Source organism: Periplaneta americana, chromosome 3 (assembly GCF_040183065.1).
Source record: "Periplaneta americana isolate PAMFEO1 chromosome 3, P.americana_PAMFEO1_priV1, whole genome shotgun sequence".
Lineage (NCBI taxonomy): Eukaryota > Metazoa > Arthropoda > Insecta > Blattodea > Blattidae > Periplaneta > Periplaneta americana.
Window position 1 is genome coordinate 68,322,867 of NC_091119.1, and position 18,580 is coordinate 68,341,446.

General features: G+C 34.0%; 1 protein-coding gene across 1 annotated transcript in view; it reads right to left on the reverse strand.

Annotated features, from left to right (window-relative positions):
- GMF (Glia maturation factor) overlaps nt 1-18,580 on the reverse strand; it is a 79,535-nt gene that overhangs the window by 6,936 nt on the left and 54,019 nt on the right. Inside the window, exons 3-4 of the mRNA XM_069820689.1 lie at nt 12,650-12,699; nt 9,299-9,431 (exon numbers count right to left, since the gene is read on the reverse strand). Coding sequence (XP_069676790.1) covers nt 9,299-9,431; nt 12,650-12,699 — 183 coding nt within the window. The remainder of the gene's footprint in view (nt 1-9,298; nt 9,432-12,649; nt 12,700-18,580) is intronic.

Consider the following 18,580-nt stretch of genomic DNA (forward strand, 5'->3'; position numbering starts at 1 on the left):
CTTGCTGCATAGCAGACAACATTTTACAGCTAAACTTGACATGAAAAACGTTAAATGTAAGTTTATTAATTTAGAAGCTCGATTCATTGTATAAATCACTTTGTATGTACTGTATATATATATTCATTTGTCACAGTTATGTTGTTAATGCTCTCTGTAAACTTTAATGCTTCCATCGTATCCAAAAAAGAAAGTTTACATTAAATACATGAAGTTGGCAGTTCTCAAAAAGCTTTGTCACTGACAATAGAGAATCTTGGCGGGCGTTTTGTCGCCTTCAGTGCACACTACAGTTTTCAACTGAGTTTCCCCAAGTCTAGTGCTGCAGTAGTAAAAAGACAGGCAGTTGCGTGATCTGTGAGTACGAACGAGTGAGAATCAGCACATTTCTGTGAATTACACTTAGAATTCCATTTAACTTTCCTCTGGGGGTAGCAGTGCTCTCAATTGAAAGATGCTACATTCTATTCCGAACTTCAACAATAGAGTTATAGAGGTTTTTGCTCGCAGAAAGAACCGAAAAATGGAGCTCATCTACAAAAATTAGAAAGGTTAGTGCACATAAATTGGTTTTATATGTTTTTAATTTTCAGGATTCATCATTAAGGTTGTGCCCCACTTGACAGAATGGCCTTCGGCCGCCACTGGTTGTACTCCCATTTGTCACGAGGCAAGAAAGTTTCTAATGCCATGGAGCACAAAGTGGCAATCAATGGTAAAGTGGAAACAGAGTTAAAAACAAATACAATAAAAGAATTATTGATTATGATAATAATGATGATGACGACGCCGATGACGAGGAAAATAAAAAAAAATATTTATGTAGTACCAGTCAGTAATCAATGCATTATAGTCCCCAAAATTGGGCGTAAACTACTATTTTATAACTCTAGGGTATTGTAGAATCATTGGTCTTCAAATCAGACTCCATCAATATTTAAGAACAGTCAACATACGATTCACTTGCGTTTTCGATTCTCGTTTGCATACAAGTAAGGATGACTGTATGTCTTCACTGATGTCTGTTAATAAATTAGTTAGCTCATCTCGATGGCATGGCCAAGCAATGGCAAATATTAACGCCAACCTTCTTTCTCTTTAAAAATGCGATTATTCTTGAATATTAAATTTACTGATTTCGATATTATCTTAAAACCAAGTTCAAGTAATCTATACTAATAATAAATCTGTAACCATAATTTTTCTGGTAATTTTCGATTGTCCAAAAATAATTGGTGTTAACATGTATAATTAACCATCCTGAGACCGAAAATCGTTTTTTTTAATGTCTGTCTATCTGGATGTTTGTTACCTTTTCACGCGATAATGGCTGAACCAATTTATATGAAAATTGGGATATACATTACGTTCGCTGTAACTTAGATTTTAGGCTATATGTCATTCAAAATACTTTATTTACAAGGGGGGGCTTATAAGGGGGCCTTAATTAAATAAATCGAAATATCTCGCTTATTATTGAATTCTATGAAAGATATTACATAACAAAAGTTTCTTTAAAAATGATTTCCGATAAGTTTTATTCTATGCAAAATTTTGATAGGACTGTGATGTACTGAAGTACATATTTCCATGCAGGAATTCTGCATTACCATATCGCGAGATAGTAACAATGCTTTTTTATATCATGGCCACGTCAGATTAATATACGAGTAATAAAGATGAAACAAATGAATCTGCATTTAAGGAGGCCTTGGAGTCCTTGGACAACAATCGGATTAATATACGGATGATAGGATGTGTTTATAATATACTAAATATTATTATATTATAAAGAGAGAATGTTTGTGTGTTTGTATGAGGCAATCTCAAGAAACTATTTAATAGATTTAAATAATTCTTTCATCATTGTGAAGTGTAGTTCCTTTAGATGGACGTAGATTTTATGTCATTACAGAAGCTCATGAGTGAATCGAGGACTGGACACAAATTCATATAAGGTAAGACTAAACAGAAAACTTTATATACTGTCGAAACTAATAATTAGCTATATGTACTGCAGTTAAATTTAATCCTATTTGGAGGTACCGTACTGAAATTTGATGTCTGATTTATGTTGCGTTTTTTTTTATGAAAGAATGAAAGTCGGAGATGGAATAATTTTATAAATATACACGTGGTACATATTAAGTATTAATTATTCAGTAACATAACAGTACATATTTTTATTGCTTAATTACGTATTTGGGTGAGCTACGGTAATGTATACTTAATAGGTAACAGTTCTATGTAGTGCACAATATCCATATTGAATAATTAACAAAGAAACATCTTTAGCATCACTTGTGGTTTGTAGGCCATCACAAACCCCAAACTCCACTCCTCTGAGCGCGAGAGCTTATATACTCGGTCAGTTATGACTGAATGTTACAATAAAACAATTAACAACATAGATATTTCAGTCATAGCGTTATACAATACCAGATGAAACTATGAAGTAATTACATAATTGAAATACGACTATTTGGTGTAGGGAGCATCTGTTTTCTTTGCAAGAATAATTCGTTTAACATGTTTGTAAATTAGTCTTGAATATGTTGCGCTGCTGGAAAAGTTTTTCTTCCTGAGAATCAAGAGCCCCCACAACCAATTAAAAACTTAGGTAGGTACTTATAGTAATACATCCGTTATCAACACACATTTTAAATAATATAGGGCAGTACAACACCTTATTTCAAATGGTAGCATTTGGTGACAAAGCCTTCTTCCAGCTGAGAGTAACAACCTTCAGTTCTCACAAATATATTCTATTTCAAATGCTGTTAGGTCTAACATAATACCAAGCTTAAAAGTAGAATTAATCGAACAACTCCAGAAGCTATTGCATGGTAATAACAGTTATATTCATAGTTCTAAATACAACTTTGAAAGTAATTCAGGAGCAAACGGTTTATAATTGATAATAAATTTAATTATTCACTAACAATAACAAAGCTGTGTTTGGAAATACAACAGATTTAAGTCAATGACATTTATTTATAACAAGTGCAGCGAAGCACGCGGGTACGGCTAGTAAGTAAAATTCTGTTGCATTCTCCCTGATCTTGAACGAATGTGCGGGTATTAGTCAATGGCTGTTCGTGCCTAAAATGACAAGAAGTTCATTACTCTTATGATATTACATAGTTTTTCAACAATTTAAACAATATCTAATTTCTGAAAAATTAAAAAATATTACAGTTCTTTCAAATAGATAAATGCCTTTAAAATGAACCTGATGATCATCATCATTATCAATTATCTTTGAATTAAATAAGTCATATTATATAGTAATGTGGCAGATGAATGCTAGAAGGAATGTCTGGTATACAATTCTGGATTACGGTACTCAACTTCATATAATTAGCAATTTTGAACGGCAACTTGGCTGTCAGAATAATTTATTTTTTTCCAATGGGTTCTTCTTTTATTTTATTTTTTGTAATTTAAGAAAAAACGTTTGTGATTTACACTCTGGGTGTAATGCAGCATATATCTAATATATCTCAAGCATAGTCTATGGTGACTCGCTTTTATTGTTGGAATAGAGGTTGGATGTGACAGCGTTTTACTGTCACAGCTCCGAAAAAAATCACTGTGATAGATAATAGCGATTTTGTCAGTGTAATTTTCTGTGTTCAGATGATTCTTGGCGATAATGGAGCTCTGTTTCCTGTCTGTAGGTTTCCAAGTCGTATACCCATCTAATTATCTCTGAACAAACCACAAGGAATACCCATGTCTCTCATCCTGAGCTTACAGATGTTTATGTTTATCACTCTTCTGTGAACTGAATTGATATGCCTAAATATATTGAATATATTAAGACTAAAACACCAAGAAAGACTAAATGGACATATAAAGGATTGTAAGAAACCATAAATAAATAGAACAATCAATAACACATGCTTAGCATGATCTCAGCTACAGATTGGAGCTAACTTCCGGTTTGGATCACAAAATCTTTCGCATGTTGGCTGTCTCACAATCACTCACGTCAATCGCCACCGATGACGCACCAGCTATGGTTGGAGGGGAAAAAGGATTCCTCAGCAGATTGGTGTCATTTTTTAAAGAAACTGGATGTGATGAAAAACTATCAAACTGGATGTGATGAAAAACTATCATGTTCCATTGCATTAATACACCAGAAAGCCTTATATGCAAAAAACTTTAAATCTGAAACATGTTACGGATGCAGTGATCAGTACAGCAAACAAAATACAATAAAATTCATTAAGGGTACACTGATATGATATTTCAATTTTTTAAGCTATTATAGGTAGAACTCTGAAATTTTTACAGTTGTCCTGCTGCATATAAATAGTCTCTGTACAAAATTTCATCTCATTTGGTGCATAAATGTATGAATTATTAATAATTTTGTAATTTCAAATTGTTTAAATTTAGGTTTTCAATAATTGTTACTCCTCCCACAGATTCAAGTATTTTGGCCTGAAATTTTGTTTACATACTTGTCAGACCCTCAGAAACAAAACTTACTTCAACGGTATAATAACTGCCTTACATTGGAAACCATTAATAACTGTCATGTTAATGCATCAAGAAATCTAGAACCCGCGGCTAATAACTGTCTTAATAAATTGAGCATAAAAAGAGAACAATTGCTTGCAGAAACTAAAAAAATAACTAGTACAACGTTGAGAAATATATTAAGAGATGAGGAATATAAAAAATGATGCACACTCAAGCAGAAAGGCAGAGATGTGTCATTATTTCAGGAATACACGCTAGCTAACCGTTGGATAAAAACAAGAGATGGTCTCTCTGTATCTGAGTGAAAGGAGGCAATTAAAATGATAGGACAAGTGTCAAACGTGCGTGCCATCCCAGGTCGATCTCAGGATGGCTCCCAGTGCAGACATTGCACTGAGATAGAAACCTTATCCCACATTCTGGGATTCTGCCAACATGGAACTCTCATCCAGAATACTAGACACCATGCAATACAAGAACTTATTGCTAAAAGTCTTCCTTCTACGAGGTTCACCAAGAAGTCCACTGTCTTGTAAAAGATGGAAGTTCTTGGCGAGTTGACATCATTGCCATTAATAGAGGAAATGACACAGCAATTATCATCGAACCCACTGTGCACTTTGAAACTGCAGTTGAACAACCCATAGCAGTACATGAAGAAAAGAAGACCATCTATGACCTTACAATTGAATACTTCAGGGATTATTATCATATACAAGGACAGATTGAAGTATTTGGGTTATTGTTCGGAGCAAAGGGAACAATTCCAAAATTCTCAGTTGAATTCCTTCAAAAATTTTGAAAATTATTGCTGTAGACGTAATGAAATATTCTGTTCAGATTTTACGCAACCTGTACACCTAAATTTCTTTATATTCTATCTGATTACTAATAATTATTGAATAAACGTACTTTCCCAAGGGTAGCTTCCATTTGAAAATAACAATCATCACACAAATGTTTATTTTTATTTGTTTAGTGTGCTGTGTCTTCTGGCAACCCTTACTGAAGGGCAGCTACCCTTGTGGAATTTATATATACAATTTTTTTTTATTTTACTAAAACAATAATAAAAAATATTTTTTGCATTAAAATGTAAAAACAGAAGAAAAAAATTCAGCTCGAGCATAAAAAATTAATATTAAAAAAAATATGTGTTAGGTACAATCCTGATAGTAAGTTTTGTTAAGAACACATTCAAAAACCTCTACAAAAAATCATGCATGTAGTACAAAATTTATAGAAAGAGTAGCTAAATTTACAGAAAATGAAAGTGGAGAAAATTGATTTCAAAGTTTGGAATGATGATAATGAAAGTAAACACACGCTGTTTGTCAAAACTCACATTTAGAAAGCTCCAGCCTTGTAAGAAGGACCTTCTTTCTTCTTGGTAGCTTCTTCTAACCTAATCCTGGCTCGTTTCACTCTCCTTCGAGCTTCCTGGAATGTCGCAGTTGATCATCTTTCGCCATGCCTCTTTCGCTCGCTGTCTCTCATAGCTCCTAATGCAATTGTTATTGTACCAGGTGACATTCCAGCTGTTTCTTGTGTTTTTGTTGTTGTGTATGTGGTTCCGTGGTTGTAGTCGCATACTGCTTGGCCCACAGCTATTGCAACATGTCGCTTGGAAACAAATATTTCCTTCGGACACCTGTCCAGATCATATGGTGCAAGCTCTCATTTGCATTTTGGGTTCTTCCCATCACACATCTTTGCAAGAGAGAGTCAGTAGCAAGTCTTTGATAAACAGGCAAAATCTTGCACAGGTATGGCTCTTTCAATGGAATGCCCACACCTTTAGAATGAGGAATTGAATTCTTTCCCTCAGCCAGGCTTGATTATATAAACACTATGATATTACAATAGGGGGACATTTTGTATGCTGTGGTTTTTGATCTGTGGAAATATGTACTATGAAACAGAGTTGCATACATAGCTGTTTTCATTTTTTTTCCACATTCCCTAGATTATTTATAATGGCGTTTCTGTAATAACGCTGCAATTTCTCTATAGTGGACTGCTTTTTAGTATCATGACCCTTGCCGCCAAGACATACACCCTGTGCATGTCACAGGGTGACAACATTCCGAAGTGCAACCTAACCTTTTGCCAACATGGTTCACACATTCTTGCCTCTCTTCACCATATGGTTTCACCTCACCGAGTTTGCTGACAGTTTTCGCATCACCATCACTAAGTGCAGTGGTGTAGCGAAAACCATAGGTAGGTGATCATTCCCACAACAACACTGCAGCATTCAGTATGATATATTTCACATACTTCACTATGATCTTCTATCCATATGTTGAATTCTGGTGATTCTGCTCCAAGATCCTTTGCAGTTAATTTACAAACACAACAAAATTTAGACATCACCTGAAAATCAACTACATACCCTGTGAGGATGTCGATTACACAGCCACACCATACTGTGATTTATGACCTCTGGTGAGCCATGTTGAATCATAGCTTACTGATAAGTCCAGAATATCAGTCGTGTCAATTACCTATATGCCTTGGCGACTTCACTGCGAGCACCCTGCAGTAAAATCTCAGTTGTAGTATTGACAGCTTGGGCAATTTTCTTCACATGACCATAGTATGAATAATCTGACATGGGTGACATTCATAACCATTGCAAATGATTTTATTGCAGCATGCCCTTTTCCAAACTGCAAGAAGGCATGTGCCATTCTCTGATTGATATCAAATCCAGGCCTATTGGAAATTTCATCTTCAATGGGTTTAGATATGAAAACTGTTGATTTCTTTGGGAATTTACACTCACTGCAGACAATTTTTAAGTTGTGTGCAAACCCATAACCATTCCCAATATCTATAGAAAGTGATTTATTGTGACATTCAGAACACAACACACCAGAAATAAATTGGTGAGAATGCTGCTATCAATAATACTGTATTTCCTTTCTGCAGTGCCCTGAACTATCACTTCAGGGAAATTCCTTTCCAAATATTTCTGTCGCAAGTTCTGGTTTGATTTGTATTCATTTTGAGTTTCATTAGCCACAACTTGTAGGCCTACATGCTTGGTAATATAATTTGGGCCTATACCATTACAATCACTATTACCACAGTTATTTTCATCTTTTTTTTTTTAAGTCTGAGAAACAAGATATCTGTCTCTTTATTTTCTAGGCATTTTGAAATATATAGGCTTTGCTTATTGTATGCAGAACTTACTCTTATATAGGCTACACTACCACGCTTTGCACACCTAACCTACACTAGTAAATAAAGACAACTGAAAAAAAAAAAAAAGTACACTTATGAAAACACTCTACTAGATAACTACTATTTACAAATCACTATAGACTGTAGACACTATTATAACACTAACAATAAAACTGTTAGAAACTTGCAAATATTTCTTGTGTTACAAACAAAAACCAAGCATGGAAAACACCTTCTGGCTACTAACAACAAGTGAAATTTTCCTTTAGACAAGAGTTGTGCTCTATATAATGTATGAAATACAGCGTAATATCCAAAATGGTCGCAGAATTCAGAGTGGTGGATGTGGACAGGGCATTTAAATTACCAGTCAGAGCGCGCAGCCTTTTAAAAATGTGGCCCTAAACAGCTGTTATGCCAGTCGTGTGGCCATGAAAATTGGCAGAGGACATCTTTAGATCATAAAAAATTTTTTAAAGATAAAAACAAACAATCGATTTTTTGACCAAAAATGACAAAATTTCACATCAGTGTATCCACAGTTTAAAAAACTACTGGAAGATATAAGTGCAGATTATGAAGACCTTGTACTATACAGAGGTTAGGTAACTTCGTCGAGGCAAAATGCTTTGTTTCTTCAATCTGCAGGAAACAATATATTATAATTTCAACATGGGTAGTTTTTGCGACCCCTTTCACACGTTGGACATAAAACGTAAAAAAAAACCTGTTTTCACCTATTCCAGAAACCTAAAATGGTCTTTTTAAAAACCTAAAAATCTGGTCTCTAGTTATGATTATTATTTCCGCTTGCGTAGGTATATTATTGTTTGTTTAATAGTACATTAAATTTTGATAGATAATATTATGTTCAGTTATGTTCCTTTAACACATTGGTCGATCTCTTCAGTTACTTTATACAGATACTTGCATCGCCATCATCACATCGAAAATGTATAATAAATGAAATGGACAGGACGTTTTAATTTAGGGCTACGCCTACTTCCATAAACTGAGCACACTTGCTATACTGTTTTAACAAAACAATGATGGCGCAAGCAACAGAAAATTTTCTTCCTTTTTTGGAGCAATACAATCACACTCACCTATACCTACTACAGAGGGCAGTACTAGTATTAAGCATTCCGTCTTGGTGAGGACAGGAATTCCTGTCCTACTAAAGATTGAAAACAACTTGCTTCCCCTCCTGCAGTACATACCACTCTTTTCCTGTCTGGACAATCAAGCAGTAGTAAGCAGTACAAATGAACATGTCTGCTGTAAATCCATCACTGTAGATAAGAGCTATCTCTTTCCAATGTTCAGAGCTGCTGTTTCAGACCAGTCTTACTGCTCGTGTTGAGCCCCTAACATTTTTCCCACCCCTGCTCTAGATCATTTCCCACTAGCACTCACATGCTATTCATAATGAAAATTGATGATATTAGGGGTGTAAAAGCTGTAACAGTCGTCAGTAAAGAGATGTTACACTTTTGGTGATATTTCTTAAAAAATCTACAAAAGTTCAATATGATACCAGTTCTTTACAGAGAAGCTTATGAAGTTTAAGACGTCACAGGTTAAAATATTGACAGTTTAGAAATTAGCTTACCTCTTGGTGTGATATAAATAAAGCACATGGGATACGACACACGGCCATCCCCGTGTTCCATTCGATAACTGTATACTACAAACCGAGGTTGATGTCCTGGTAAGTTCTCTCTTAGCTCGTCCACACTTACATCCTGAAAATGTGCACAGAATAACAGAGTTTAATTTAATGCGACGTGACTTCACGTAGGTATTATTGAGAAATATATATATATTTTTGACAAGATTCTGTTGCAAATTTAGTTGAAAAAGTGGACTGAAGAAATGTCAATAAAACCTGTGTTCTAGGTCTCGCTGTTTAGCAAGATCTCAAATACTCCTGCAAGATTCTTAAAGCACTATACCACCCGTGATTTATTCAGTGTTGCCAACAAATTAGAAAAATAAAGCAGACAGTAAAAACATATATAAATATTAGCCTGCAGTCAGTGCTATTATGGTTATTTTTTCTTGACCATAGACCACATCCCTACGTTTTCACCCCTGAAATATATTTTACTCTCATCTTTACCCCTTCGACAGTCATTGAATGGATGTTAAGGAAAATGTAAAGAAATGGTTTTGCTTTACCTTTTAATTATAAAACAAGCCACTGGGGATACATCACTGCCACTGGAAGTACACCCAATTGCAGTGTTAACACAAATGCACAACCACACACATTTAAAGAATATCCCACGAAGCTTTTACAGTAGATGCAAACTTGTCTTCACGAATATCAGTGGCGAAGCTCTTAAGAGGCTTAGCATACCAAAAAAATTTTAGTTATTAGCCTGTACCTAGTAACAGTAGTCCTAGATTTCACTAAAATCCACAAACGATTAGGGAAAACATGGGAATTTTACTTGAAGCAAGTAAGGAGATATGTTTGGAAGTATAAATTCCGAAAAAACAAAGTATATGGTTATGTCTCGTGACCAGAACATACTACGAAATGGAAATATAAAAATTTGAAATTTATTCTTTGAAAAGGTGGAAAAATTCAAGTACCTTGGAACAATAGTAACAAGCATAAATGACACTCGAGAGAAAATTAAACACAGAATAAATATGGAAAATGCGTATTATTATTCGGTTGAGAAGCTTTTATCATCCAGTCTGCTCTCGAAATAACTGAAAGTTAGACGATGCAGAACTGCACACACTGTATTCTTCACCTAACATAATTAGGAACATTAAATCCAGATGTTTGAGATGGCAGGGCATGTAGCATGCATGGGTGAATCTAGAAATGCATAGTTGGAAAAGGTTAAGGCGTAGATGGAAGGATAATATTAAAATAGATTTGAGGGAGGTGGGACATGATGGTAGGATAGGGACTGATGGTGGAATTATGTAAGGGCGGCAATGAACCTCCGAGTTTCTTAAAATCCACTTGTAAGTAAGTAAGTAACAAACAGTATTCCTGTAAGTTCGTAATTTCTCACGCCTTCTATTCTGTAGGTAAATTCATGACATTCAACAGCGCTTCATGAAATTGATACTAAAACTTTGTGTTGTACTAGTAGACTATATTGTAAACTACTTCTGTATATATTTCAACTAGACTGTGACTATAAATTAAGACTTTATAGTAGTATTAAGTTTTTGACTTGTTTCATATTCTAGGTGTGGAGCAATGTACGAATACCATGGAATGTTAATAAACAATACAATACAATACAACTAGAGTCCGGAAGTTCAGGCATTTATTTTGGTTAAAATAGGCACTTATCATTCAGGAAAAAGGCAGTAAAATAATAAAAATAGGCATTTAAAAATTACGAAAATAGACACTAAAATCATCAAAATAGTAATTTAATGTATATCATTTAATAAACCTATGAACTACATTTTCACCTCTATAAATGACACTTGGGAGGAAATTAAATGCAGAATAAATATGGGAAACGCCTGTTGTTATTCGGTTGAGAAGCTTTTGTCATCTAGTCTACTGTCAAAAAATCTAAAAGTCAGAATTTATAAAACAGTTATATTACTGGTTGTTTTGTATGGGTGTGAAACTTGGACTCTCACTTTGAAAAAGGAACAGAGATTAAGGGTGTTTGAGAATAAGGTTCTTAGGAAAAATATTTGGGGCTAAAAGGGATTAAGTTACAGGAGAATAGAGAAAGTTACACAACACAGAACTGCACGAATTGTATTCTTCACCTAACATAATTAGCAACATTAAATCCAGACGTTTGAGATGGGCAGGGCATGTAGCACATATGGGCGAATCCAGAAATGCATGAAGTGTGTTAGTTGGGAGACCGGAGGGAAAAAGATCTTTGGGGAGGTCGAGACGTAGATGGGAGGATAATATTAAAATGAATTTGAGGGAGGTGGGATATGATGATAGAGACTGGATTAATCTTGCACAGGATAGGGACCGATGGTGGGCTTATGTGAGGGTGACAATGAACCTGCGGGTTCCATAAAAGCCATTTGTAAGTAAGTAAGTATGAACCACATTTCAGTACGGTACTTGCTCTTGTTTTTCTTGGTTACATGCTACAACAAGATAATTTTTAAAGTTCTCAACTGACATAGTTATCTCCTGTCAGAGAGAATGTTTTTCATCATTGAAAAAGATCGTTCTACTTCCACTGAAGTGACCTGAGTATACTTAAAACATGCTGTTGTGTGGATGGACTCATATCGGTAACAAAAGCACAAACTAATGTGCCATCCTGCTAACTGCTTTCAATATGATTCGATCTGTCAGAGAATTTATTATTTTTCTCTCTCTACGCAATGTTTTTTTTGAATTTCTAGAAATTGAACTTCTCAGGTGAGAGAAACCAACTGCCTCTGGGTGTGAGGTGCAATAACAGTAACTGGTCCCACCAACCCTCTCAGCCGACTGATCAGTTTAAGTCACTACAAATAATGTAAATGTATTTATGTGGGTGAGATCCTCAATAGAGATTCCTATTATGTAAAAATATCGTTTAATTTTTGTAACAGGTGCTCCATTTATAAAATAAAAATTGTTTTCATTTATATTTTCAATATATTGTATTCACAATTAGCACAATATTTCACTGTACTGATTTATTTAATACATACATAATAGCAGAAATCTCCATCAAAATCCAAAAGAGCGTAATAAGACATTAAACCTTAAAATAGGCAAAAGAAGATAAAAAAAAATAAAAAATAAAAAAATAAAAAAAATAAAAACTGCCCCTATATTAAAAATAACTGGGTTAATTTTCAAGAAAAGCATATTCTGTGGTTAAGTCTCACTTTGAACATCTTATCTTCAGTCGTGTAGAAGTTTCTCCTGTTTTCAATTTTCAGCACTTTCATGAAGATTTATATTTAAAATTTAAGGATAAAATATTAGAAAGTAACTTGAAATACTCACCTCCATTAATTCATCGACACATATTTTTTGCTTCTCTCGATCAACTTTCACTGAAAATAAAAGAAAAGAAAGTCATATTGGAATTCATTTACACAGACTTGTCTAAGATAAGATATTTTCAACACTGTAGAAATAACAATGTATCTACTAGAGTCCTGCAAAACCAGTTCTGAATAATTTAAATTAAACAATGATACTAAGTAATATCATATAAATTAGTTTTTTATTTTTCAGTCAATCACTTATCATGTTAAGATGGCAAAAATGGATTCTGTTACATCAAGATACAATGTTAATATATGTCAAGGATATTTTCGACTTAATTTCAAGTCATCTTCAGGTGATATTTTTCTTACTTACTTACTTACTGGCTTTTAAGGAACCCGGAGGTTCATTGCCGCCCTCACATAAGCCCGCCATTGGTCCCTATCCTGAGCAAGATTAATCCAGTCTCTACCATCATATCCCACCTCCCTCAAATCCATTTTAATATTATCTTCCCATCTACGTCTCGGCCTCCCCAAAGGTCTTTTCCCCTCTGGCCTCCCAACTAACACTCTATATGCATTTCTCGATTTGCCCATACATGCTACATGCCCTGCCCATCTCAAACGTCTGGATTTAATATTCCTAATTATATCAGGTGAAGGATACAATGCGTGCAGCTCTGCGTTGTGTAACTTTCTCCATTCTCCTGTAACTTCATCCCTCTTAGCCCCAAATATTTTCCTAAGACCTTATTCTCAAAAACCCTCAATCTCTGTTCCTCTCTCAAAGTGAGAGGATAGTTTTCTAACAAACAAAATTTGAACTAGGTGAAAATATTATTTAATCACATTTATAAAACACTAGTAAATAGTCTGACCTTGCATACTTTACATAAAATGGTTGAATGGCGTACATAGTCTTAAAATTAAAATTGACATACAGATAGAAAGCCTTCCAATGAACATAATTATAATACAATATATTGAGAGGCATGCAGTGTGTCTGAATTATGATGAGAAGGCCACATCATCTGAAAACCTCCACTGTACATCTTTTATATAATGCCTCTCATCACAGCGAATAGACCAAGATTTTCTTTTACATCCACTTCATACAGTCTTCCAATACACTGAACGTCAAAAAGAACATGCCTAGTCTTCAGTTTTTTATATATAATAATTTTAAACGATTTTAATTTCAAAATTCAGGCACACTGCATGCCTCTCAATATATTGTATTATAATTATGTTCATTGGAAGGCTTTCTATCTGTATGTCAATTTTAATTTTAAGACTATGTACGCCATTCAACCATTTTATGTAAAGTATGCATGGTCAGACTATTTATTAGTGTTTTATAAATGTGTTTAAATAATATTTTCACCTAGTTCAAATGTTTGTTTGTTAGAAAACTATCACCTGAAGATGACTTGAAAGTAAGTCGAAAATATTCGTGACATATATTAACATTGTATCTTGATGTAACAGAATCCATTTCTGCCATCTTAACATGATAAGTGATTGACTGAAAAATAAAAAAACTAATTTATATGATATTATTTCACAAACTTATCTGAACTCAACATGATTTTTTTAAATTTAACGATACTAGCGGTGTAGGCAGTATGCAAAGCTCTTCCATCATGCGGACTGCCTTATTATTCGGTTTACAAAAGGCTCGATTTGTTTCGCTCTCTTTGTATGAGGACGGCTGTGGCTTTTGGATATAAAAGGCAGATCACGTCATTGGGCCATCCAGATATTACAATTACCTACCTTCAAGAATAAGAACATGCAGCGTAAAACTACATCTATCAGGAATATATTCTTTCTTAAAATTGACATTCTATCTTCTTAGAAATGACTTCTTAATGAAATAATAATGCATGTGTACTTACAGTACTTAAAAGCATTATATATGGACAACAACTTCTTTTTAGGTATACACTTTCATTTTACTAATAAATTATGTATAGTATAAAGGTTGTACAGGACTTATACACCATTGGAACATAAAACGTAACTAATAAACAGTGTATAAGCTATTCTATATATGGGGCGCTCAGAGCACAAGGGAATCAAGTCACAAAAAAAAAATTTCAGAAAATTAGACTTAAAGTCTCTTATGTATAGTTAAATATCCATTAAAAGTGAGCGTGATTTTGAACATCTGCACATTGCAAAGATTGTGAAAACATGATTCTTTTATGCTCTGAAAGTAGCCTCATCTAAGGTATGTACAGACGAAACATCTTCCAATTGACCAAAACTGGACTTGATTCCCTTGTGCTCTGAACGCCCCATATAAGAGTTGTACAATTATACATGATAATTGTTACACAATCTATCACCCTAGTATAAATCTTGCACAGAAAGACAAGATGACCAACTCCGTAAACAGCTGATCGTTTGTTTCCTGACTTTTTTTTTTAAACTGAGCTAAATATCTTCCGTAAAGAAAGTTAAACAATCGAAATGGAAGATTTAAATGATTATTTAATAAGTATGGAGGACATTGAAGACGTTGATGGTATGTATAATTGTGGCAATATAAAAATAAAGCAGTACAAAACTCATTTTTATCCATTTAAATTGAACGATGAGAATTTTAAAGGAAAATGTAGATTCACCAAGCAAGCAATATATATGAATTTTTGCTGATAATGTAAAAGAAGATTTGAAAACGATGGATCTGTAAGTTCTGAACTGCAAATTTAATATCACGTCAAAGTCTTCGCACATGGAGAAGAAATGAAGTGCTGACTTAATTTTAAGTAGGCCTAGATCTATGAATACAGTTACTAGATTATATATTCTGTGTCCGAATTCGGGAAAATGAATAGGCCATGCTTTTTTTTAATATATCCTTCCCTGTTGAAGTACAGAATGGATTAAAGCACGCTTGACTTTAGTTACTTAATGCACTTGTCTCTAAATTGAATAATTAAAAATAATGATCACAGATAATTTGAATCAACATTTTTTATAATTCTCTGCAAAAGCTACACCAAAGAAGTCACAAAATGGTGTCAAGTTTTCATTAATATAAGAAAGCGGGACTCTGGAGTGGGTAGAAATCTAAATGTTTATAACTAAATTTAGGAATTAAATATTATAAGTGATTAAATGTTGTTTACTTCAGTATAAATAAAACAAACTTTCTATTTGCAATAAATTAATGAGAGAAAACTTGTCCCTTTCAGTAACCATTATTTAGACATTTATATCTGAAGTTCGACTAGTGTAATATGTAACTAGTTGGCGATGTATGCACTGGAGGGGAAAAAGAACTGGCCACTCTAACCCATTATCTCCTGACCTAGTTGTCTTATAAGTGGTGCCTTCTTGGTATCAATTGTGAGGTTCAGACTTGTCTTCGGACAGTTGACTAAAAACAATAATCTATAATATCTCCTTTTTGTCCTTTTAGCCAAAATAAGTACCACATATATCTCGTCCTACTTATGATCAAAACAAACGTTTATGGTATTGTAAAATATTAGCTGAGAATTCTCATGGCTTATTAAAATAATGCCTACCTATTATGAAAGAAATTTATTAATATAATCGTATAGAAGTACTGTACATGGTACTTAATTTTCCTTTATTGTCCCAATTTGGAGATCGTATTTTCTTCCCTATTCCCATTTCTTTCTGTATGAGATTCGTGCTCTAAACCATCCGTGATCTTGTACATAAACAGTAAACACTTATGTAATATGGATTATCAGGTTATACAAATCGAACGAGATTCAGTCGATATGTGACGAGAAAGAGTTAAGACGTAATAAAATTATGAAATTATGATGTATACTGTTTAACAATGGTATAGTAAAACACCAACTATCAACTATGTAGCGTTTACTGGTAAGAAAAATATACATGGCTTATGCACTCTTGTTCTGTGTAAAACTAGGCCTATACCATTATTTAGTATGTCTATAAGTATTAACATATGCAACGGAAACTCGGGCAGAAACAAAAAAAAACTGCAAAAATGATGACAACAACAGAAATGAGGATATTACGAAGTATTGCTGGCATTACGTTATATGACAGACGAACGATGAGATCAGGGAAAAATGTGGAATGCAGGATGTGGCAAAATGGATGAAGACTAGAAGAAAAGGATGGAGGGATCATGTGTTAAGGATGACAGAAGACCAACTCCCGAAAATCGCAATGAAAGGAAAGTTGGACACCCCAAGACCTTTGGGACGACCCCCTAAACGGTGGAAGGAAAGTTGAACACCAACATCGGATTAAGACAGCAAAGTTGGAAAATACAGGATTTATCCTAAAACACGAGGAAGAAGAAGAAAAAGAAGCAGAAGAAGAAGAAGACGAAGATAAACAACTTTTATTAGTAAAACTCTCAGTTCTCAAGACAAAGATCTATCCTATGCAAATTACAATCAACATGTTTCTCAATCGTAATGTGCTGCACTCTGAAATTGGATAAGCACAATATAGAAAGTGCTAATTCCATCAAGCCACACATGACCAACCAGAAACATCTAGTGAATCATTTCCACTGCCTGCTCGATCGCATGCTATGGCTGCTTACACTGCCTGCTCAATCAGTGCTTATGTGCGAGTAATTAAAAAAGTTATTTTGCCGCTAGGTGGCAGGTAGTGCCCACCACTATTAACATTATCAGTATATGCAAAGTACCCTAAAGTAACTATTGTTACGATGTCCATAAGTACCAGAAGAGACAAGCACTTAGGGAAATGATGGTCTTGAGTGTCTGGAGCCTTCTGCAGTGCTTAATATGTAATAATATTAATACTTAACTTAAAACTTTATTTTTTCTAAGCGATACTACATCCAAATACAAGTTATAAGTAACAGGTTTGTATCACATAAATACAATTATATAAGTAGGCCTATGCTTATTTTAGGCGTTTACTAAAATTATTATTAAAACCAATTAACGTAATAAAAATAATGTCTGAAACTGATATAAAACATTTCGGATAAATTTCAAAACACGGATACCTTCCTTCCCCTCTTACTCCGAAATTCCAACCTTGTGCACACAAAATAAGTTGGCACTGAAAAGTGCCTTTTCGTAAGCATGATGATGCGTATTCGACAAACACAAAGCTACTCTTTTAGCATTCTAAGATAATTGTTCAGTGAGGTGACTGTATACTGAAATTTTCCCAAAATTTCGACAAGTTCAAGCTTATTTATGAAGAAATATATGCTTCCTGTAACAGCTACGAGATTATTGGAAATCATGGTTCAAATTAATGACAGTATGGTGGTAACTTCCTGCTTGTAAAATAGCAGTTCTTCCAATCCATGGAAATGTTATACGAACACTGGCCTATTGTTTTATTAAGTTCAGTATTACAAGAAAGTAACTTCCCCGCATATAACTTAGAATGGCTCATTCGAAGTGTGATAAGTTATGCACTTATTTAAAAACAATCCTCTCCGCCCCCCCCCCAAAAGAAATGCTGAGTAAAATACTATAAACAGATAATTTACCCCATACTTTTGAAAATATTAAGTTATAATTCAATGTGTTTTACGAGATATTGTATTGTGATCCTTTCCACTTCTTTTTGCTGTAATATCATGGATGACAGATAAGTTACACTTAAAATGACAAGAAATTAGCTTAATTAAGACCTTAATAGGAAAAACTTACACCATTGTAAATATATTATAATTAATAGGCCTACAGTTATGTTTAGGAAACCAACTTTTATACATCCTACAAAAAATCTTGTTTAGAAAAGAACATTAAATGAAACGTATTTTAACTCGAATATTTCTTACTTCTAATATATTTCAAATAAAAAAAATCATATAATTAATAAACAATCACTTACATACACTGTAATTACTTCTAAGATTTCAAATTAAAAATTATAATTCACTCTGCATACTTAGAACACCTAACTAACGGCAGTTACTTGCTGCACTCAT